Below are 25,706 nucleotides of genomic sequence, written 5' to 3' on the forward strand. Positions count from 1 at the left end.
ATTGTGGTCATAGTTTTACACATGCAAACAAATACGAAAACATATCAAACAGTGCACTTTAAACATATACAAGTCACCCTATGTCAATTATACCTCAATAAAGTTGTTTAAAGGAACTACACAAATAACTTTTTTTAGAAAAACAAACATAGTAAAACTATAAGGTAGGAAATGGTCACACAAAACTAGTGATAGAGGTTGCCTAGGGAAGGTTGCATGAGGACATGATGGAAGAAGAGCATCCAGAGGGCTTCAAAGCTTATTGAGAAATGTTTTATACTCAAGTTGGGCAGTAGGTCTTTCTCACACTTACTTAGTATGCTTTTTTACTTATACACAAGTTTATATATAGCTTTTTGCATGTATTATAACATAAAAGCAAAAATTCAGGCCGGGCGTGATGGCTCATGCCTGTAATCTCAGCAATTTGGGAGACCGAGGCGAGCGGATCACCTGAGGTCGGGAGTTCGAGACCAGCCTGACCAACATGGAGAAACCCTATCTCTACTAAAAAAAAAAAACGTATAAAAAATTAGCCGGCCATGGTGGCACATGTCTGTAATCCCAGCTACTAGGGAGGCTGAGGCAGGAGATTCACTTTAACCCGGGAGGCGGAGGTTGCGGTGAGCCGAGATCATGCCATTGCACTCCAGCCTGGGCAACAAGAGCAAAACTCCGTCTCAAAAAAAAAAAAAAAAAAGCAAAAATTCTTGGAAACCAAATTATCTTTCTGCATATGAACTTTCTTCATGTATTTTTCCTAGAAATAAAAGTCTGCGTATATTATATGGTCAAAACTTTATTTCCACCTATGAAAATGTATTCTTGTCTCTACTATCTGTAGAGACATGGATAATCACTCTGTTACAGATTACACGTTACACTAAACTTATGTAAGAGCCACTGTGCAGTCTTAGCTCTTCCGGATGATTGCTGCCATTTCGTCTTGACAATCTGTAGTTTGGTGCTCCAGGTACAGCCTCCAGGCAGATCCCTTATCGTCTTTCAAACTATGTTTAGGATTTTGGACTTTATCCAAAGAGTAAGAAAATTACTAAAAGGTTTTAAGCAGAGGCATGATATGATTAGACAGGTGTCTCTAAAAGATCATACTTTTTAAACAATCATTTGGTGTCAAGAGTATTGTAGCCAGTTAAAACCTTAACTGTAGTAGTTCAGGTTAATAGACGACTGTGAGTTGGACCAAAGAGTGGCAGAAGGGATGGAAAGAAAGGAACCAACTTAAAAAACATTAGGTGACAAGGCCAAGCACAGTGGCTCACTCCTGTAATCCCAGCACTTTGAGAGGCCAAGGCAGGGCGGATCACAAGGTCAGGAGTTCGAGACCAGCCTGACCAACATGGTGAAACCCCATCTCTACTAAAAATACAAAAATTAGCCAGGTGTGGTGGCGCGCGCCTGTAATCCCAGCTACTCAGGAGGCTGAGGAAGGCAGGAGAATCACTTGAACCCAGGAGGCGGAGGTTGCGTGAGCTGAGATCACACCACTGCATTCCAGCTTGGGCGACAGAGCAAGACTCTGTCTCATAAAAAAAAAAAAAAAAAAGAAAAAGAAAAAAAAGAAATATTAGCTGACAGAATAATAGGACTTAATGACTGATTGGACGTGAGGGGTAAGAGAGAAGTTAAACATCGGGCGCAGTGGCTCACACCTGTAATCCCAGCACTTTGGGAGGCTGAGGTGGGTGGATCACAAGGTCAGGAGTTCCAGACCAGCCTGGCCGACATGGTGAAACCCCGTCTCTACTAAAAATACAAAAATTAGTCGGGCATGGTGGTGGGCACCTGTAATTCCAGCTGAGGCATGAGAATCGCTTGAACCCAGGAGGCAGAGGTTGCAGTGAGCCGAGATAGTGCCATTGCACTCCAGTCTGAGCAACAAGAGCAAAACTCCATCTTCAAAAAAAAAGAGAAGTTAAAAATGAACCCCAGCAGTTTCAGCAGCTGGATGTTAGTGCCAGTCACTGAGATAAAGAATGCTGCAGAAGAAAGAGGTTTAGAAGGGAACATGATGAATTTGGGCCCAAAACTTGAGGTGCCCGTGAAATAGTAAGTGGGGGTGTCTAATAGGTAGTGCAGAGCATACAGTACTAGGAAATCATCTATTTAAAGATGAAATTGAACCCCTAGAAGCAGAAGAACAGCTTAGGAAAAGAGGAGGAAAAAGACTGAGAACTTCACTGTTGCAATGGTTAGATGAAGGGAAAGGAAAGAGCAAAGGAAACTTTTAGCTTTTGATAAAATACTGGTTTCAACTTCTACTTATATCCTGAAAAATAAAAATCAAATAAAGGGCTGGGCGCGCTGGCTCACGCCTGTAATTCCAGCACTTTGGGAGGTCGAGGCAGGTGGAATATGAGGTCAGGAGATCAAGACCAGCCTGGCCAACATGGTTAAACACTGTCTCTACTAAAAATACAAAAAAATTAGCTGAGCATGGTGGTGTGCACCTGTAATCCCAGCTACTCGGGAGGCTAAGGCAGGAGAATTGATTGAACCCAGGAGGCGGAGGTTGCAGTGAGCCGAGATCGTGCCATTGCACTCCAGCCTGGCAACAGAGCAAGACCCTGTCTCAATTAAAAAAAAAAAAAAAAAAAGAATTAAATTAATTATAAGGGGAATGAAGAGGGACTGATGAGAAAAGACAAATCCACATAATAATTTATAAGTCTAAGATTGAAATCCCAATGAAAAGGTAAAGAGAAGCTCTGAGTCTAGCACTAGAAGTAGTATGCCCAGTTTATGAAGATGTTAAATAAGTAGGAATGTGTTTCCAGTGGCATACTGTCTTTATTTCTGTTTAATTTGACTCAAAGAATGTCTCTCAGTTCCAAGGAAATTATTGTTGATATAGATTGTAATGAAAAGAATCAGACACATAAATCCAATTTAGATAATGATGGAGTTCAGCGTACATTAAGAATTGCTTGGGGCTGGGTGCGGTGGCTCATGCCTTTAATCGCAGCACTTTGGGAGGCCAAGGCAGGCAGATCACTTGAGCCCAGGAGCTTGAGACCTGCCTGCACAACATTGCAAAACCCTGTCTCTACAAAAAATACAAAAAATTAGCTGCGCATGGTGGTGTTGTGCCTGTAGTCCTAGCTACTTGGGAGGCTGAGGTGGGAGGATCACCCGAGACCAGAAAAATCAAGGCTGCAGTGAGCTGAGATCCTACCATTGCACTCCAGCCTGGGCAACAGGTGAGACCCTGTTTAAATAAATAAATAAATAAATAAATAAATAAATAAATAAATAAATAAATAAATAAAACTCTGGGTCGCAAAGGCAGGCAGATCACTTTAGGTCAGGAGTTTAAGACCAGCCTGGCCAACACAGTAAAACCCCATCTCTACCAAAAAATACCAAAATTAACTAGGTATGGTGGCACATGCCTAGTCCCAGCTACTACGGAGGCTGACATGGGAGAATCGTTTGAACCCAGGAGGCAGAAGTTGCAGCCAGCCAAGATCATGGTGCCACTGCACTCCAGCTTGGGAAACAGAGTTAGACCCTGTCTCAAAAAAAAAAAAAAAAGGCAGCAAGGGAGGGGATGACTTGGTTTCTTGCTCTGACTGAAATGAACTACCAGCACACTTGACAATTAAGTTATTCCTTGGACAGCAAATCTTAAATCATCATTCTATATACCAGTAAGGACAGTCTTGTAATAACTGTCCAGAACATTTGATCTCTAAGATTAGAAAGCCTTCTTTGTAGTCTCGTCTTATAGAGGAGAATTACATTTAAAAACAGAATGTAAACACAAAGACATTATCAGGGCAGTTTTACATGTTAACAGGATAACCCTATACAGTGAATCTGAAAATCCAAAAGTTCACAATTAACCAGTATCAAATGGGCACTGGAGTCAGACGTGACAACTGGATCTGAAAGCTGATTCTGCTACAGGATCTTGGATAGGTTTCTTAAATACAAAGGGACTCATCTGTAAGATGGAAATGAATGCTGCATCACAGAGTGATTAAGTGATCAAATGAGACAATGTGATTATTTTATTACTTTAAATAAAACCAAGGCAAATAATCATAGATATTTTATCTGCTTCCATTGAGTGTAACAAACTATAGACCCTCAATGTATAAGCCATACAAGGAAGTGAGGAAAATGCTAAAAATCAGGATACTATTCCAAGCTGATCCATTTACTGACATATTATAAGGTATGAACATACTTAAAATTATCTAGATTCCAACTCATTATACACATGTTGTTCTCTCAGAATAATCTTACATTTCAGAGGGTATCTACAAGCTTTATTTTAACATAAGAAAGACATGGCAAAAGTAACTCCAAGTGTGATGTATATGAGGAAAAATGCAGGAGGCTAACCTAGAATGGGAGTAGGAGAGGACCAGAGGAGTTCCTAAAAAAATCAAGTTTATGCTGAGATCTGAATGATGCATAGGAGGGAAGTTCTGGGATAATATTGCTTATATACTGGAAGCAGTAGCAAATAACTGAGAATTCAAAATGTTTCTCCTGTCTCCCACCTCTGGGGAATAACATTTAAATAATAATCTTGCTTTTAATAGCTATAGTTAAAACAAGAGTTAGATTTATATCCTACTACAGAAATGTACAGATCTTTTCCAGCCTAACAGTTTATTATTATTATTATTAATATTATTATCATTTTGAGATGGAATCTCATTCTGTCACCCAGGCTGGAGTGCAGTGGCAGTGATCTTGGCTCACCTCAACCTCTGCCTCCTAGGTTCAAGCGATTCTCATGCCTCAGCCTCCTGAGCTGTAGCTGGGATTACAGACGCATGCCACCACATCTGACTAATTTTTGTATTTTTAGTAGAGACCAAGTTTCGCCATGTTGGCCATGCTGGTCTCGAACTCCTGGCCTCAAATGATCCACAAGCCTCAGCCTCCCAAAAGTGATGGGATTACAGGCATGAGCCACCGTGCCCAGCCTGGTTTATTATTCTTAATTTATCAAGATAAAACTTAGTTTAATAGAGCAGACGGAAGTTATGTGACCAGTTTTGTGCCACCATTCCAACATAAAATGCTGTTGTTCCATCATAGAAAAGCCATAGATTTTATATATTAATAGATTTAAGAAGACAGTTCATGGATATATTCACATAAACATAAAATGTGAATAGGTAGTATTAGATACAAAATACCAATAGTTAATATGTGTTATTTATTACAGTATTTGCATTATCATTAATAACAATGAATACTTAATAATTACTAATGCATTTTGTGCATTGTTTCAGTTAATACTTATAACAATCCCATATAGCAAAGCAAGGTCAGTTACTATTCCCACTTTATAAATGAAGAAATATTTTTAAAGTTAGGTAACTTGCTCAGGCCACAGGGATTCACACTCAGAATTGACTCCAAAGGTCATTCTCTTAATAGCTATATTCTACTCCTGACTGTGTAGGAGGAGCATATGAATGAAAGTGCCAGTCCTCTTTGATCACTATGACTCATGATAAGTGGATCTATTTGTATTTATTTTTAGTCTACCTTACATATAACATATAATTCCAGTTCAGGGAATGCATTACCTACTACATCTTCTAAGTGAAGTAATGTCAGTATTCATTAAAAACAAGTATTTAAGTAGTTATTTTTGTATATATGTATTTTTAAATAAAGGTACAAAGGTATAAAACCTGTAAAAATACCTAAATTGTGCCATTGTGCAATCAAAAGAAATCCATTGAGATTAAATATATTTCTTATCTGTAATCCTTCATTTGTATAGCCTGATCAGAAGAAGGCTGCTAAATCAGTGAGGCTGAGCCAGCAACTGAAATGCTGGCAATTTAAGGCTTTCTCTGGAAACACAAAACTCTAGCTCCAGACATATCATACGTGTCAAGCATTCACAGGCACTGTCCTGTACTAAATGCTGATTCATCTCATTCCTCTGATATTTACCTTTCTTCTCTTATTAATGTAAATAAATTCTGACCCAATAAAAGAGTCACAATATCTTGAAAAGCTGTGTGCTCTATATTCTTCTTTGGCAAGGTATACACATCTGAACGAATGGCAACAAAATAACACCATCTACTTCATGTGGTTGCTATGTGGATTAAATGTGATTAAAGCATGCAAAGTGTTGGGACAAAGTCTGGCACATAGACTGCTTTATGATTTCCAGCTGCTGTAGCTATCATTGTTAGTATTAGTCACATGATTTTTTGTGTGTATCCTGTTACCATTTCATGATATCCTAAGAAGTTACTACGTAACAGCCTTGTGTGCAGAAAGAACACTGGATTAGAGATCAGAGCAGTTCAGGAGGTTTGACATGATTGCTGAATAAAAATGGGCAAACTCTTTGAACACGTTTTGTAAAATCTTATTTGTAAAATGAGGGCTAACATCATCTACCTTACACGGTCATGAGGGGGATTATAGTAAAGGTGACATGAATGGTAAAGCACTTTTTAAACAACAAAGAAATACATAAATACCTAAGGTATTATGATTATTTGATGAAAAAATGCAGGTGCACAGGTATTTAAAAAGCAAAACAGAATTGTCATTAATTTATAGTCACATGTCCTGCCCTGATTTCAGGACTGTATATAGTCCATAAGTTCAGGGATCTGCCTTATAGAAAAATGCTTATCTATAGCTACTATAATATTTATTTAGTAAAACTGACTGATGTTCACAAATATAAACTTACCTTTACTACTGTTTTAGGGCGTTTTTTAAAAAATAGTTTTGGCTTTTCCACCACAGGAAGAGGTGGAAGTTTTTTAAGCTCCTGTAAGACGGTGGTCGCAGCACGCTTCTTGGAGAGTTTTTTGCTATTTCCTTCTCCTTCTGCAGAGAACTCTCCTACTGACACTCGAGTAACAAAGCTTTTCATATGTGGTGGTCCACTTTCTTTAATAACCTATTAAATACAAGTAAAATATTAAATAATGGATAGGCACTTAAGATGTATTCTTAAAGTATGACTTAATATTCATATCAAAACCAAAATTAGCATTATGCCAAAATTATACTATTTCTTTAAGAAAGCTATTATGAAGGTATTATATTGGGACTATTTATGACACTTGACGCTTAATGCAATTGAAACAAAAGAAATTTAAATAAACACATTTGATTCATAGTCAAAATGATTTATTACTTTAAAACAGATCATTCTAATTAGTTTCTCCATGTCTTATTGAACACAAATTTAAGAACATCAAAGATACCATTAGATTAGATACCATATTAGATTGGTCATCTAGAATGATAATTTGTATATAATTACATATCTAACTTCCTCCTATGTATGAGTAAATTGCTGGAGAAACGAGTAGTTCTATAAACCACAAGGCACAGTGCCTGTGGAAGCCTCTCAAAAACAGTCGATGGATAAAAATAAGCTGTTTTTGATAGGGATGTCAAAAGCTGTTTTACAGAAAGGGATATTTATTCTTGTGACATGATTTTTAAAAGGTAAGTAGGTATGCCAAAAAAATTCCTAGCCTTCTAGAGTAATGAGTTATGGGTCTGTCAACTATGAATGTAATGTTCCTAAACCTTGTTCAATCTGCTGAAATTCTGTCTTCTAATATTGGATACCAGTTAGGAAAAGGAATGAAAGCACCGCAATATCTCAATAAGGTGACATTATTAGGGATGAGGAATTTATCATAAGCACACTTTCCAAGTAATTTAGGTTTACTAGTTTAAACATCAAAGCTGTTTATTTTAACCACTTTGATGGACATTCTTCTCAATTTTTTTTTAAAAAAAAAAGAATATATTTTACTGACTTAATAGAGAACACTAAATATTTAACCTTTAATTGTTCACATTAGATCATCGTTGTAAACATCAGATATCCTATACCATAATATATTGATGTTCCCAAGAACATCTAAGAATAATAAAACTGTCTGTTCTTACTCATTGTAGCCTTTAAAACAAATCCCAATAATTTTTTAGTATAAGCAATTACTTTTTACAGGTTTTCCAAATTTTCCGTATCATTTCTTGCTGGACCAATAGGATCTCAAGTACATTCTCTCCCTGACTTCCTCATTTTGCTGCTTTTAACAAGCTGTGGACCGAGAACTGAGATAATGCAACTTGTAAGAATGTGTCCAAGAGAAAGCGAACAGTTTCTCAGTCCAACTCAGATGATCCTGCCAATGAGTAAGATGTGGGAACTTTCTAGTAGGTGAATGTCATACAATGTGAGGGAAGATTCTCCACAACTCTTTCAGCTTATTTCCTGGTTCTTGTCTACTTTCCAGACATGAGTTGTAAAATTATCGACCTCTTAATAAGGGAAGTATTATAATAATTATTTTTTTAAGTTTTCTTTTTTGAAATTTCATACAATTTTATGAATATATTTGCGATATATTTATCTAGCTGTAAAGTCAAGAGTTGCTTCATTACATCTTACTTCTTGGTGATTTTGTTAGTTGAGGTTAAAGTTAAACATATTTTGGCCTCCACACAATTGAAAAAAAAATGGGATATTAACATGTGTGTCACTAAATCTTAACTTGAATTTAATTTAATCCCATTTAAAATACCAAATCCTATAGGATACCACAAATATCTATACCCAGAAAATAACTTTTATAATAAAAATTGAAATATCATGTATACAAAAGGCTTAATACAGAAAAGAAAAAAAATCAGAAGGAATCTGTGTTATCATCATGATTTCTATTTTCACCAAGGCCTAGATCATTTCATTAACACTGGGTTTGAACATATAGAAGCACATTAACTCTTGCAGGATACTAGTATACCAGTTAATTTGATTTGTTTGTTTGTTTAAAATAACCACAGCAAGGGAAAAAATGGGAAGATCTCTACCGAGTACATACCTCAAAACTGACAGGCATATTTCGCTTCAGAGCAATTTCAAACACTAAGCTGATCTCAGACTTATTTGCATCTTTGTCATCATCCATATCCTTTCCTGATTCACCATTCTAAATCACAAAAAATAGGATAACACTGAATCTTGACATTATAACAAACTTTACTTTTATTCTACAGTCAAGATGGCCTATTTAAATTACAAGAAGAAAAAACAAACTATATAGACTGTATCTGCTGCATTCTCCTGTAACCACAGCAGTCAAGGGCTTTGCTGCCAGGCTTTTTGTTACTCGGTTTTTAGCTTGTTTTCCTTGAAGGAAAAGCATTTAATGCAGACTTTGGAAATCTTTTACTCAAACATACACTAATCTGAGTTTAGCCTACATCCCTAAACCTGGCACTCTTGTTTTAGAGTTCTCTACCCACCCAACCCCCAACATCCAGGAATTCCCCCACTGGTGTTCTAATGTGATCTATGAGGATGAAGTTACAGAAAGAGTACAGGATGCAAACCAGGAGCATCCTAATTGGAGATCTATGTCTGGCACAGGCATCGGTTTACTTTATTCACTTATTTAACACATACTTCTGGAAGGCCTCATATATGCTGAACTTACTATAACTATTAGAGAGAAAGAGACAATATTCCTGCTGTCAAGAAGTGGGAGAGAATGATCTAGTGGGAAAACAGAACAAAAAATAGATAGGAGCTCTCATGAAAGAGTACAAGCAGAAAAACACCTAAGTCTGCCATTAAGATAAATATCAAAGGAGAAAGAAACAATTGGTTTGGGGAAAGGAAGACTGTAGAGGTTGAACTGTAGGGTAAGTAAGAAGCTCACTATGCTGCCGGGCGCGGTGGCTCACGCCCGTAATCCCAGCACTTTGGGAGGCCGAGGCAGGCAGATCACGAGGTCAGGAGATCTAGAACATCCTGGCTAACACAGTGAAACCCCATCTCTACTAAAAATACAAAAAATTAGCTGGGCGTGGTAGCATGCGCCTATGGTCCCAGCTACTCAAGAGGCTAAGGCAGGAGAATCACTTGAACCTGGGAGGCGGAGGTTGCAGTGAGCTGAGATCCTGCCACACTGCCTTCCAGCCTGAGCAACAGAGCAAGGCTCCATCTCAAAAAAAAAAAAAAAAAAAAGGAAGCTCACTATGCTATGTATAGGACATGCCTGAGCTAGAGATACTATTTTGAAGTCAATCGAGAAAGTAGCTGAAGCCATGAGAATGAGTGAGATTACTCAAGAACAGCCTCAATGTCATTTGCAAAACAAAGGAGGACTGAAAAATCCATAAAATCTCTTCCACTTTAAATCCTTGATTCTAGATTCACACAATGTAATCTATATTCAATAAACATAGTATGAAATATAAGCCAAATCAATGTTATTTCTCATGCTCATATACATCCCCAAATCCCCAGTTGCCTGGGAAGTGAACTCAAGGGAAGAACCAAAGCTCTGAAAGGTAGTCACCCTGCAGGAACACATGAAGCAAGTATAGTAGACAGTCTGAGATGCAAATCTTAGCAGGTCTTCACTCTAGTATTCTTCCCTATCAGAACAGATTATTTATTTTAATTATAAAATGCTCTGATTTGTTTCACTGGGGAATTAGAAAGAAGAGACTGTCACATGCAGCAGCACCACACCTGAGGCGATCTTTCTGGAATAGGTTCATTCTGCAGTGCTTGGAGGGCTTTCATTGCAGCATTGTGTCTAGCAGCTTGTCGAGTCTTTCCTTCCCCAAAAAATTCATTATTTCCTACAGTGAGCTGAACGTAAAAGATCTTAGGCACTGGGCAATGATACCTAAAATAAGAAAATAAAAACATTAAAGTTAGCTTAATAAAACCACTCTATAATCATTCATAAGATTTATTTTGTTTAAAATGGTATCAATTATATAATGTGCTATACTCTTAATAAAACTTTAACCTCAAAAACATACTTTTTTGATAAAATGTGAGTCAATACATCTACAGATAATAGCTTATACTGATCTCCATGAAAAACATATAGAATACAACATTAAACATAAAACAATACCGTAAAAATTATTTAATTATATCACAGGATACTTCCTGGTGAGAAGTTTTCAGTCAGATTTTGACAGAAGTAAGTGAACAGTCTGGTGAAGCTACAACAGAGGCTGGGTCACGCAAGACTGTTCAGGCGACAACATGTAGATTACTGTGCTTTTTGCAGAAGATAATTATGATTAGAAACATAGGAGCAGAGAAATGGACCGACTACAATGCAAAGTAATAAGGAGAGCAGATTCAGCATAAGAATAAGGAGTTTAGGCCAATTCTTAAGCAGGTAGTGTTATATTCATACATTTTACGGTGACTGAGGTAATGAGGCTAATGATGTGTGACTAAAAAACTGCAATAATGCAGATATGAAGAGATAACAGAGGCTGTAAGAAGAAACAAAAAAACCAAAAGAAATTAAGCAGAAAAAATTAAGATATGTAATAAAATCCATTAATTCAACAATTATTTATGGAGTATCTTCTATATGACAGGGGACTATGACAATGAACAACAACACTTAGAGTGGGGAAGATAAACAATAAGAAAAATATGTAGAATACCTAGAATGTTAGAGGTAGATGTAAGAAAAAGTAAAGAGGAAAGGGTTCAGAAGTGTCAGGGAGGTAGGTTTTAGATAGGGTGGCCAAGAGAAGTTTCATTGAGAAAATATCAATTGTGTAAAGACGTGAAATAAGTTAGGGAACAAGCCATGCAGATATCTGGGACAGTGCATCTGAAGCACAGAGTATACCAGCAGCAAGGGCAGCGAGGCAGGAGCGTGCCATGCATGTTCAAGTAACTCGGAGGAGGCCTGTCTGACAAAAGTTTAGGGAGAGAGGAAAAGCTAGGTGAGAAGAGGTGGCAAGATTCCATATGGCCTTCCCTACAAATTGCTGTAAGCATCTTTTACCCCAAGTGAAATGACCAGCTACTGGAAGGTTTTGCACACAGAAGTGACATAATCTGACTTATCTCTTGGAATAACCATCTGACTACTATTTTGAGGACACACTGTAGGGGAACAATGCTGGAAGCAAGGATATCTAATAGGCTACCGGGATAATCAAGGGGAAAGGTGACAGTGGCCTGAACTAGGGGGTAGCAATGGAAGTAACGAGAAGTCATTGTTTCTAGATGAATTTTGAAAGTAGAGATGATGGGTTTACCCAAAGACTGGCTATGGAATATGAGAGGGGAGTCAGGGATGACATCACGGTTTCAGAACTAAACAACTGAAAAATGGAGTACCTATCTATTGAGACAGTGAAGACTGCAAAAGAAATGGGTTTGCTGGGGGTGGATTTCAACAGCTGTTTCGGAGATGTTCAATTATTAGACCTATTAGATATCCAAGTGTAGATGTCAACTGGACAACTGAATTTATTAGTCTGGACTTCAGGAAAGAGGTCCAAGGTAGAAATAACATTTGGGAATCATCAGTATATAGGTGGTATTTAAAGGCATAAAATAATGAGAACTCTGTGGGAGGGTGTGATGGGAGAAAAGCCAAGCAAGCACGATGTCCTTCCTGAAAGCCAAACGGGAAAAAAGTCTATCAAGGAGAAGGGAGGGATTAATTGGATCTAATGCTACTAACAGTCATTGATGACTGAGAAATATGACCACTGAATTGAGCAACTTAGCAAAATAAACAGAATCGATTTTGATGGAATGGTGGATTTACAATTGCAATGCTGAAAAAAATGAGTTAAAAATCACTCCAGTCCTAAAAAATGTTTGTTTCCAAGCAAAAAGAAGTCCAATTGAGGTCCTACTATATTTCAGATAATTACTGCACATCCAAGTAGTGACGCTCTATGTTCAACCTGAGATAAACTGGATAGAGCCCATCATGTAAGAATTCACCAGGCAGATGGGACTAATCAATGAAGGTTTACTGAAGGTGAAGAACTAGAAATGCTGATTAGTACTGAAGATGCAGATTTGTGAGGCAATAATTGAAACCATGCAAGTGGATAAGCACCTGGAAAGGGTAAGTGTAAAGGAATCAAAAAAGAGCCTAAGGCTAGGAACTGATTAATGCCTATGATCAAAGTGCAAGGGAAACAATAGACAGCAGTGAAAGAGATGAAAAAGGGTCAAAGTTAGAAGAAAAATTACAACACAATGTCAGGCACAGGAATAATTAACAGTGTCAAATGAAGGAGAGGAATTCAGAGTATGAAAAAAAAGAAAAAGTTGCTGTTTTAAATGCTTAACTTAAAATCAATTTTCTTGAACCACAGTTTTCTATTAAGATAAAGCATTTTAAATGTGTTTTTATTATAAACAAAGATTAAAAAGCATTAAAAAACTACAATCTTTTTTGCTTTTTGGTTACAACAATTAAATATTGTGTACTGAAGTGCGCAATTTCCTATCATCTATTTTATTTTAATCCTTTTAATGCGGAAATTTATTTTAATCCCTTAATGCAGAAATCTGACAGACTAATATGAATAACGCCAGTCATCTTCACTTTGTATTTCACAAAATTCAATTTTCCCACCTCCACATAACTTCGTTTATTTTTAACTGGTGCTACTATAAAACTTTAAAACAGACAACTTGAAATCAGAAATTTACTCCTGAACTGAGATCTTATATGGCAAACTTTCACCATAGAGCAAATGTTTACAATTAATTATAAACTTCTGAAAATAGAAGGTCCACAACTGAAACGCTAACAGACCTTTAACTACAGTAGAGGGAGTGGGCGCCACTATAATCACTAAGGCCTGCTGACAATTACAAAACTCATTTTGGTTTGCCACAGAGACAAACAAAATTTCTGTTCATTATAACTTTACTGGAATATGATGTCATAACACATAACCATACTGAAACAATCTGCTGATTTTCTGGCCAAAATATTAATTGCACACCAAAGAGCCCTTGGGGCCTCTCCCTTTTTGGTCATCAAATATGGCTCAATGTATGTGTATGTGCATGCATGTGGATATATATGTATATATAAATTATATTGTGTAAGTATCAGAGGAAAAATTAAGTATGTTGCATTTTTAACATAAAAGGTAAAAATTCTAGCACTAACAACAGGAAATACCAAGACTGCATGCCTAACTTATTTCATTCTGTTTCACTTCATCCTCTTACTTAACAATGATTCTTAATAATATACCCCACATGGTTTGAATACCTTATATATCACATCTCCTCATACCATCATGACAATCAAGATTAGCCAGAGCACTCTCATTAATTGCATCCAGATTGAATTACAGGGGAGATGATGCAGAATGGTTTTTGTGTGATAGGTCTGGTCTCAAAATACTTATTTCCTTTGGTAAAGAAATACCCAAAATTTATTAATTATAAAGATTGATACGTTCTATTTAATGGATTTCCTTCTACTTTCACTTATTTCAAGTATTAAGCTCACTTTTAGTAAGGTATTTGATATGGTTTGGCTGTGTCCCCACTCAAAATCTCATCTTGAATTGTAATCCAAATTGTAATCTCCATGTGTCATGGGAGGGACCTGGTTGGAGGTTAAGTGAATCATGGGGGCAGTTTCCCCATGGTATTCTCATGATAGGGAGTGAGTTCTCACAAGATCTGACGGTTTTATATGCGTCTGGCATTTCCCCTGCTGGCACTCATTTCCTCTCCTGCTGTCCTGTGAAGAGGTGCCTTCCGCCATCCTGAGGCCTCCCCAGCCATGCAGAACTGTCAGTCAATTAAACCTCTTTTCTCCATAAATCACCCAGTTCAGTCTCGGGTATTTCTTCATAGCAACATGAGATCAGACTAACACAGTACGTATAATAAGTGATGTACATATTTTTACAAATTAGTATATTTACCTAAGCAAACATAGCTATTCTTGCATGATTTTTCTCAAATAGAATTTTGAGGTCAATGTTTAGATCTCCATAATGATTACTGTTAAAAGATGAACCATGAAAACTCACCCATCCAAGTTATTTAAGCTTCAGGGTCAAATGGTTGAATTTCTTTTAAATCCCAAAAAAGTCTTGGGATTTGAAAGATCCTACTTTCATCAGAATTATCTTCCATGCCTGTTAAAAATGAAGATTCCTGTGATCCAAGCCTGATCTGCTGCATCAGAGTTTCTGAGGATGGAACCATAATTTTAAGCTGCCCTGCTGACTCTCTGCACGATAAAGGTCCAGGATTATCACCATATCCCACAATGTGGCCTATGTGACTTGGCAATTGCTTCAAAGTCCATTCAAGAAAGAGACCACACACAATGCTTACTGCACAATGGTTAGGTCTTTCTTTTTATTTATTTATTTATTTATTTATTTATTTTTCTGAGACGGAGTCTCGCTCTGTCGCCCAGGCTGGAGTGCAGTGGCTAGATCTCGGCTCGCCTCCTGGGTTCTCACCATTCTCCTGCCTCAGCCTCCCGAGTAGCTGGGACTACAGGTACCTGCCACCATGCCCGGCTAATTTTTTGTATTTTTAGTAGAGACGGGGTTTCACTGTGTTAGCCAGGATGGTCTCAATCTCCGACCTTGTGATCCGCCCGCCTCGGCCTCCCAAAGTGCTGAGATTACAGGCATGAGCCACCATGCCCGGCCAGGTCTTTCATATCTCTTTTTCATTTAATCCTCACTACAGCCTGGTGAGGCAGGAGATGTTCCCAAGGTCACCTTAAGAGGTAACAAATGTCCCCAAAAGAGTTGCTGGGAATCAAATTTAAGTCTGCCTAACTGCAGAGTCCAGGAAATTCCTTATGGAGTTTCCTAAAAATCTGCTTTATCTTCTTCCATTTTTGTTCATTTTTGTTTATTAAATTGTCTATCTTCATGGAAGGCCAGAGAACCTAATGCAAGGGATCTAAACTAAGGCCCACTGATAGACTTCAGAGATGTTTTATTGAGTGAATGGCTGCTGAAACAAACAGATAACCATGACGAAACACTGTGTTTCTGCAGTATGTCAGATCAAAAAGACACAAGTGCATTATGTAAAATCAAAGTGAAACATCAAAATGACGAGCGTTGTGTGCCACATTACTTAACAGCCTACCTAAATCTGACAAATGCTGCTTGCAAGGCCTTTTTATCCCCATGTCTCCTTGCCTTCTATCTGCTGGAAGTCTTGCAAAAAATAAATAAAATTGTAAATAAAATAAAATAGAATCTTCCTTTCCTTTAGATCCCAAACAAGTCTTGAGATTCAGCCTATCTTCAAGATACCACAAGTCAATACAACAGTAAGAAAGAATGTATACTGATTCCTTTAATACTTGACATTCCTTATAGTTTTTTTGAGTAAAGGAAAGATTTTACATTCACTTATATTTGACTGTTAGTTGTAGCAACTTTTTATATCATGTATCCTTGCCAACCTCCCTAAAGTTACTTCATTTAATGCCCTCTTTATGGACTCATTTTGTATTATCTTTCTAAACAACTAAAATCCCGTATGTCCTCCCTACCATTCTGTGACTGTTTTATTCTCCAACATCTCCACTTTCCTAAGTATCATTTTTACAAGGTGAGAAAGACATATCCCAAATAACATTAGGATTTTTACAAATTGAAAAACAATTACCTCATTCTATTTGATAACATTATTCATAAATCTCAACACAGCTTAAACATTCATATCTCCCCTACAGACTTACATCTTAAAATACATGAAAATGCTATCTTCTGATCTAATAAGGAGAGGCTTTGGATTTCTGTGTTTATTTCTAACACTGACTGGAAACAGAAATGTCACTTAACCTTTCTATCTCAGTTTACTTATCTGCAAAATATTTGTAGAATTTATGTTTAAAGGACCCTAAAGGCCAAAACTAAGAATTCAAGTGACATGTCGATTATTTTGACTCTTTGAACACTTTTTGGCACTGCTAAGCATTCTTCTTCTTGCTGTAGAAAAACAGCAGGTTTTTATCATAGAGCTATAAAACAGTTCTTGGCACATTTTCAAACTTGTATGTATATAAAATATCTAGATAGGAGACAGTTCTTTCTCTATTCATATCTATAAATTTTGAAAAATATATCTTTCATGAGATCTAACTGTTAATTCTTGAGGAATTTCAAATATTAGGACTGATTAGAAAAGATTCACAGGTCAGATGAAAATATGCTTTAAAAGAGGTGTATGGATATTCTATTCGTAGAATTACTGTAAGTATGTTTTAAATGCCTAGAGGAAATATAGAAAGATATGCACTAAAAGCTAGGATAGGGTGTTTTGAAATGATAGCATTATAAATGATGTTCTTTCCTTTCATAATTTCAAGTTTTAAAAAATAATATGGTACACTAGAATAAAAATGGAAAAAAAAAACTTAATTGAAGGAAGTCTAGTCCCTGTCCAAACAAAGGTAAATCTGTGTTTGAAATTAAATTTGATAAATTAGTGGAATGACTTATGGAATACAGAACACAAACCAAGAGAATAAGTAACTTGTACTGTATCACTGACAGTAGTGCCATAATCAAGACTATGCAAAGCACAGCATGTTATCAAAGAGCCCCATTATTGTAAACACACAATCACCACCCTCAATCTCATACTTGGAACCAACATAAACCTGGTCTTGCCCCTTCTCTAAATGGATATATAGGTAAATCATTATCACATCACCATTATCATAATTAGGGCAAAAACATACACAGCACTTACTATGTGCCAGGCACTATTCCAAGCATTTAGATACTAACCTCACTGAATCCTCACAACCCCACTTCATTTTACAGATGAGGAAATTGAAGAATAGAGACATTCACTAACCTTCCCAAGGCCACCGACTTGAGCTCGCATTTGAGCCCAGGCAGTCTCACCCCAGAGCCCATGCTCATAACTGCTACACCATGCTGCCTCTGAATGAACTGGCTAGATGAACACTATAAACTGCAGAAGTACTAACTATAAACTCTGAAGAAGTCATGCTGGACTGGGAATATCAAAGCAACTTAAGTCTCTCTAGATGTAGGAGATCTGGCAGATTCCGAAGATCTCTGTACGCCAAAAGTCAGGTGCAGGATATCAGTTGCCAAAGGCAATGCTGGGGACACTGTAAGTCCCCAGTTGACTGCAAAGTCCTATTTCCTCTCTGCTCATTTTTTGTCTCCTCTTAACCCACCCATCTGGAGCCCAGGTTTAAATGTTCTCATTAGGGAAATGCAAATCCAAACCACAATAAGACACTACTTCACACACCCACTAGGATGGCTATAGTTTAAAAAAAAAAAGTCATAAAGACATGGCAAATTGGAACCCTCATACATTCTGGTGGGAATGTAAAGTGGTGCAGTTGCTATGGAAAATAGTTTACCAGTTCATCTAAAAATTAAACACAGAATCACCACTTGACCCAGAAGTTTCACTTCTAGATATATACCCAAGAGAAATGAAAACTGGGGTTCAAACAAAAACTTGTAGGTAAATGTTTACAGCAGCATTATTCCTAATAGTCAGAAAGTGGAAATAACCCAAAGGTCCCGATGAATAAATAAAATGTGGTATGTCCCCACAATGGAGTGTTTTACAGTCGTACAAAGGAATGAAGTATAATTACATGCTACAACATGAATGAACTTACATTATGCTAAGTGAAAGAAGCTAGATACAAAAGAATACATACTCTATGATTCCATTTAGACAAAATATCCAGAATAGGCAAACCCATAGAGACAGAAAGTAGATTAGTGGTTGCCAGGAGCTGGGAGGATGGAGTTTGAGGAGTAACTGTCAACAGGTATGGGGTTTCTTTTAGGAGAGTTAGATGTTTTGAAATTAGACCACGGTGATGGCTGTACAACACTGTGAATGTACTAACTGCACAACGAATTGTACACTTTAAAATAGTTAATCTTGTGTTATGTAAATTTTATTTCAATACAAATCATTTTTTTAAAAAATGTTGATACTCCCTAGGGTTCTATTTTGTTTCTCACTGACAAGACAGTTTTTGTAGGTGATCTCACCTACTCTGATTCACATTCTTGGCAGACTCCCACAAACTAGCCTACCAAATTTTGTAAAGGGAAGTGTAAAAGACCTCCCTTTTACACTCTAGGATGTTACTGACCTGGTCTTCTTCCTACTCTTGTCTAATTGCTAGAGGGGTATGTGAATTACATTAATAATTCAACATATACTTATTAAAGGCCTACTTCAGGCTGGGATGGAGTTTTAGTTTCTAGAGATGGAGGACTACCCTCAGGAAACTATCAATCAAGTAAGTACACATACACACACACACACAAAATGAGATGAACTAGGAAGAAAAATAAAGCATGGCATAGAAAAAGAGTAACAGGGGCTCCTTTAGGTGACATTTGAACACGGATTTGAATAAAGTGAGAATTCTAGGCACAGAAATGCCAGAATGAAAAAGTGCTCTAAGCAAAAAAGACAGCAAGTGCAAAGGCCCTGCAGAAATAACATGTTGGTTGGTCAATTTTTGAGAAAGGGCAAGTGTTCCTTGTACCTGACAAGCCCTGAGTCAAGGAATGATTAGTAGGAAACTAGGTCTGAGAAGTCACCAGGCAGCAAATCAGAACTTAATTCCACATGATGGAAGCCACTGGAAAGTTTTAAGCAGGAAAGTGGCACAATCTGACATGATTTAAAAGGATCTTGTTGCTATTTACCCGAGGAGAGGCAAGAAGAGAGTAGCTGACAAGCCATTCCATAGTGCAGGAAAAGTCATCTCTAAAAACAGGAGACTGAACTGCCCAAGAAAATATAGGATTGCAGGCAGTGCTACAATTTCACTTAAGGATTGTGGTCATTATATCAAGGTGGACTAGTCAGCACAGATGTTTTTCTGTAGCTTCCTAGCAGCAACTGCAGCAGAGTCAGAGGAGCTGGAATTAACCAATTACACTTTTGCCAAGCATCGCTGCTCATTCCAACTGGGAGGTAGTAGAACACACAGGAATTAGGTAGCCATAGGACTAGTGAAAAATGGGTGATCAACTCTAGTGAAAAGCAGCCACGCTGAATCTGGCAGGTGAGGAAAGGGTGCACCCAGCCTGGAGGTTCTGCTCAAAGTCTTCAGGTGCTAAAGGACACCACCCTATTTCCTGCCCTCCCACTAGATGTGGGTGGTCAGACAGTGTGTGGCAGAAGCAGTAAGATGTGCCTTCCCTGTGGTGGCTGACAAGCAAAGCAGTGCTGGAAGTGTTCCCACTTTGTAACTGTGAAGAAGGGTCCCTGGCAAGGCGACCTGGAGGCCTCTTCTTCCAGTGTGCTGCCACTGTGTTCCCCTGGGTGCTGCAGCAGGCCTGTCTGAGAGGTAAATGGCTAGCACTGTGGAAACCAGCAGAATTGCGAAGTGATGCTGCAGGAACGTGGCGGCGGGGCGGGATGGTGGGTTCCTTGAAGCAGTATTTCTCAAGTGGGTCCCACATAGAAAACATTGGAGTCCTCCTAATGGGGTCTAGAAACACTTGCTAAAAAGCAGATTCAGGGGCTGACCAAAGGGATTCAGGATGGAGTCCAGGAATGCACACATTACCCAACAGCCTAGGTGGTTTGTACACATGCTACAGATTGAGAAGGGCCTCCTCACAGAGGCCTTCTTCCCTGTTTGTGAATACAAAGGCTTCTGATTCCTGAATATCAACTTTGTACTCAACTGCCTTACAGAGTGCTCTTCCTGTCTTTAACGGGATTTTAGTTAATTCTCTCACCGTTTATTTCATAAGAAAAAATTAGGATTTTCCTATTATTTCCAGAATTTGTTTTTCCTATTTCTTTCCACAATTTATTTTACTAATTTTGTTGATCCAAACTTCCAAAAGAATACTAAATAGCAGCTGATAAAGAATATTCTTATTTTTTACTTGAATGGGAACACAGGTAGTATATACTCATTAAACCCTGTTAAAAAAAAAAAAAAAAAAAAAAAAAAAAAACACTGACAGTGTGGATAGAGGAAAATATTTTTAGGTTTAGAATAAGATCTACTGGATTTAAGTTCCAGCTACTAGATCTATAAAGACTTTGGGCAAGAAGCCTTATGTTCTCTAAGAGCCACCAGTAATAAGAACAATTTTGTCTGTATCAACTTTCAACTTTATTCAAGTGACAAACCAGTTGAAAATTATTACACTTTTCATGAAATATAGCATACCTGTGTACTGAGGGACAATTTTCAAATAGATATATATGTTCACACATATACTTTGCAATTCAAAAACATACAATTTTTTTTTTAAGTTTTTTTTTTTTTTTTTTGAAACAGGGTCTCGTTCTGTCACCCAGGCTGGAGTGCAGAGCATGATTATGGTTAACTGTGGTCTCAACCTGCTGGGCTCAAGCAATCCTCCCATCTCAGTCTCTCAAGTAGCTGGGACCACAAGCATGTGCCATCACGCCTGGCTAATTTTTTTTTTTTTTTTGTAGAGACAGGCACTCCCTATGTTGCCTAGGCTGGTCTTGAATTCCTGGGCTAAAGCAATCCTCCCAACTCAGGCTCCCAAAGTGCTGAGGTTATAGGCATGAGCCACTGTGCCCAGCCACTTTTAACTTTTCCATATATATTCACTAAATACTGCATGCTAGTAATCTAATAGCAGAATCTTAAGTACTAAAAAACTTATGGAAAATATGGCTTATTGTTTCTTTGAGTTGTAAGAATATTCCTATTATTTAATTCCAGCAGCAGATACCATCTTTGGTTAAGGGTTCTCTGAGAATGCACTTTGAAAACAACTGGTGTAGAAAGTCTCTCAAGTCCTTCCCCCAACAAAAGGATTCATGAAACGAGCTCTAGAAAATAATTATAAAACTTCTGTCTCTCCATTATTTTAAGTCCACAAGCACATGTTTTTGAAAAGTTTAAAGTATAAAAAAGCATGAAAGTATAAAAGATACAAACATACTGGATTTTTTAAAAGAGGTTTTACACTCTTTTTAGATAAATTAATTTTATAATGTCTAAAATAAAAGATTCAAATGGATGATTACATTTGCACTAAAATCTTCCAAGAAGTTTAAAAACTGTTTGCTTTATTACAACGTCCAGCCCAGGCATCTACTCCAGTGCTTTTGCTGATCAGAATTAACTATCAACTTTGGATGTTTGCCCACTTCACATACTCCCGAAAGTAACATGGAGACATTACATCAGCGGTATTGCAGAAAGATTAATGTGCTTTGTTTGGAGATGCAAACTAATTATACTTACTGCATACTTCTAGTATTCTGTCTCTTTCACTCAAATGAATTTAGTCATACATTTGCATACAGTTTAATGATAACAATAATGTGTAGTTAATAGATACTCACTGGAACACAAAAAATTTACTTGGCATTTTCCCAGCTAATTGTTTTTACAGCTTGACTTCACTTTATACATTAGGTGCATTCATAAAAAGGTTTACATAAAGCAAATATTTTCATACTAAATCCCATTTTCCCGCTGTTGCCCAATATTAAATCTTGAGTTATATTTCTACAGGAAAATGCTGGCTCCAACACATCATAAAAATTATAATTAAAAATCTAAACATATATGCCAAGGAATAGGTATGTTTAATACATTATTTTACAAAACACTTTATCCTCTCACCTGCGATAAGAATTTAAAAGATAATCATTTTGTTTCATAGTCTCACAATCATTAGAAGGACACGTATGTTTTTAAAAAAATTGCAGGGTTTTAAAGTAGTTTCATAGAAACTAAAAGTAGAAATATAATTTACTTGTTGGAACTGCCACATGGAGATGTCCTGTCAGATTTTAAGCAACGCAAGTAGTCTCAGATTATTGACAGTAATCATTTAAGGGTCTTAGAAATTTCTTCGGCTATGAGTAACACACTTTGGGGGGTTCATTACAATCCAAACCAGATGATTTACTGGAATTATACAGATGCTCTGGAGCCAATACCACTGTCTGACTCGAAGCCCACTTTTCTTTTTTGAGGCAGGGTCTCCCTCTGTCACCCAGGCTGAAGTGTAGTCGTGCGATTATGCCTCACTGCAGCCTCAACTTCCAAGGCTCAAGCAATCCTCCCAAGTAACAGGGACCACAGGTGTGCACTACCACACCTGGCTAATTTTTTTTTATTTTTATGTTTTATAGAGATGCTTTTCAGAGAAATAGGAAAAAGAACTTTGCTCAACTACCTGGATCCTTTCATATTATTTAATATTAAAAGTGTAAAAAAAGCAACATTTGCTAAAATAGTACAGTACTTGGAACTTTTAGAAAACTCTTCCACTTTTAAAGTACCTTGGATTAACATCAAACAATTTATAATTTTCAGTCATTTTAAATTAATCTGTAAAACTTTTCCTGCACAAATCCTCTGGGGAATGCACTATGTGGATTTCAATTACCTATGCTCTCCTTTTCCTGCATTGCTGCAGATACGCAAGGTATGCTTTTACATCAGTGAGTCAGTGTGAACCGTGACTCTTATTCCAGGATGCACACTAAGCTAAGAACTATCCAATCCTCTTTATCTTTGCCATGTACCCTGAGGTAAAACACAGCAACAAATAAGGGAGATGATATTGGTAAAGAGACAATATTGATATCCAGTCTGACTACCACACATAGGAAGAGGCTGAAGTAATACTTAGAGCTTTGAAAGGCTAACAGTTTTGGCCTCGGGTTATGATGGTTTATTCCTGTTCACAATACAGATACGTGTATTTTAGTCACACTAAATACAAAGTGTGGCCAAAGACATTCTTTTCTGTGGACAAAATAGTTTTTGAAGATATTCTGAAATAAGTCAGTCATCATGACATCCTACTATTCCCAAAGAGTGGATGTTTACGTGAGTTAGTGTAGCACAGCAGAAAAAGCACGAGCTTTGATGACATACTACTCCTGGGCTGGAGGGCCAGCTCAGCCCTTTACTAGCTGTGTCACCCTGTGCAAGATACATGCTGTGTCAGAACATAGTAGACCCAGGAAATCATAGTTGTTGGCCTCTTCCCCTCTTGGCAACTAACCCATCAGTCTTCTTTGATATTCTACAATGTTTCTATGAAGGTTCAGCATCTCTAAAGCTTTGGGTTATTTCCTGTAAAGAATACCCTTAGCTGTGGTTATGCTGGCAGAATCTCTAGACTTTCATTTCATATGCTCAGTGGCACTCCTAGTTTCCCACTAGCGCTTGCACCATACCCGGGAGAACATCACTTCATGCCTGTCTAGGAGATCTGACATTTGGTTCATTGGTCACTCAAGAATGCCAATCTAGGCCAGGCACAGTGGCTCACACCTATAATCCCAGCACTTTAGGAGGCCAAGGCAGGAGGATCACTTGAGGCCAGGAGTTTGAGACCAGCCTGGCCAAAATAGCAAGACTGTCTCTACAAAAAACGTAAAAAATTATCTGGGCATGGTGGTATGCCCTTGTAGTCCCAGCTACTCAGGAGCGGAGGCAGAAGCATTGCTTGAGCCCAGGAATTCAAGGGTACAGTGAGCTCAGCATCAAATGTACCCTTGTAGTTTGAGTACCACTGCACTCCAGCCTGGGCAACAGAGTGAGACCTCATCTCTAAAAAAAAAAAAAAGAGGAATAAAAAAAGAATGCCAACACAGTTCAAAACACCAAGCAGTGTGCAGAAGATAAGCTGATAAATTCAGATATTATAAAAACCAGTAGAAATCAACTAAATAAACCTCTGGAAGAATTTAATGTAAAATAATGAATAACATTACTACAATTTTTAAAAATTCTCTTTGTCTTATGTAAAGGCCATTTATTTACATGTTTGGGGTTCTGTTCTACATAGACTGTTCTGTGACCTGTCAGTCAATTACAGTACAGGAGTCTAGTAACTCATTTATCTTTAAAGAAGTGCATCTTGACCAGAGAACATGAGAATGTCAACAAATCATAAGGAAATAAATAAATCAAGTTGGTCAAGGTCCTTGTAACTGAAGCCAAGAAAAAGCCTGGGAAATTAATGAATAATAAGCTCCCAGAAACTCAAACTGAGAAAAGCAGTAAGCCATGATGAGAATAATACCTGAGGTGATTAAATATATAGTCCAAATATTACTGTCTACGATCCTAAATCTTACCCCCCCGCAAAAGAGAACAGCCAAAGAGCTGAAGTTGCTCATTTTTATCTCAATGAGAGAGAGGAGGGATAAGGGGGAGGCAAGAAGGGGGGAGGAGAGGGAGGGAGGGAGGGAGGAAGACAGAGGGAGGAAAGGAGAGAGAGACAGCGCACACACATGAGCAAGAGAACAAGGGCAAAAAATACTTGCTGATAGTAGGTATGATATTAAGAATATTGTATTATATTGCATTAGAAATATAGACTATTGAAAGCCGACATAAAGAACTGATTTGGGATTTAGAAAAGATCAGAATATAAGATAGTTTTATTTCCATTTTAAAACGAATATGTAAACAACTATTAAGTTCAGTACATTAAAAAAAAAAAAAAGTCTTGCTGCCTTTATTCATTTGGATAAAGCCTGCCACATATTCTTACAAAGACAGGATGTCAAGCAAACCAATAAGTCATTCAAACCCAGTGTATATAAGGTTCCTTAAGTATCTGAGGAAACAACATGGAGAATTCTGAAAATCTGAGACCCACATGGGAGTAAAGAAAGAATGCATCTTAAGCAAATTTTACTTTTTGTTCTCTTTGTTATCCTGAAAAATTCACTCAAGAGAACAAAAAAAGGCTTGCAAATAAGACCATATAATCCTATTTGCAGAGGATGACACTTCTTATGAGACTTAGAAACCTGCAATACAATCTGAGCTTGTAAGACTGAGAACTCCAAAGCAGGAGAGTGATGAAGACTGACAAGAGTATGACCATGGTGATCTCTCAGG

At 37.5% G+C, this 25,706-nt stretch overlaps 1 protein-coding gene and 1 pseudogene across 27 annotated transcripts in view; one reads left to right on the forward strand and one right to left on the reverse strand.

The window, feature by feature from the left end:
- STAU2 (staufen double-stranded RNA binding protein 2) overlaps nucleotides 1-25,706 on the reverse strand; it is a 330,823-nt gene that overhangs the window by 187,355 nt on the left and 117,762 nt on the right. For all 27 annotated transcript variants that reach the window (XM_054497841.2, XM_054497834.2, XM_063668903.1 and 24 more), the window contains 3 exons: nucleotides 10,532-10,691; nucleotides 8,874-8,981; nucleotides 6,713-6,925 (listed from right to left, as the gene is read on the reverse strand). In XM_054497841.2, the coding sequence (XP_054353816.1) occupies nucleotides 6,713-6,925; nucleotides 8,874-8,981; nucleotides 10,532-10,691 (481 nt within the window). The remainder of the gene's footprint in view (nucleotides 1-6,712; nucleotides 6,926-8,873; nucleotides 8,982-10,531; nucleotides 10,692-25,706) is intronic.
- LOC129042867 (homeobox protein VENTX-like) overlaps nucleotides 12,855-25,706 on the forward strand; it is a 31,865-nt pseudogene continuing 19,013 nt past the window's right edge.

The sequence above is a fragment of the Pongo pygmaeus genome, chromosome 7 (assembly GCF_028885625.2).
Source record: "Pongo pygmaeus isolate AG05252 chromosome 7, NHGRI_mPonPyg2-v2.0_pri, whole genome shotgun sequence".
Taxonomy (NCBI): domain Eukaryota; kingdom Metazoa; phylum Chordata; class Mammalia; order Primates; family Hominidae; genus Pongo; species Pongo pygmaeus.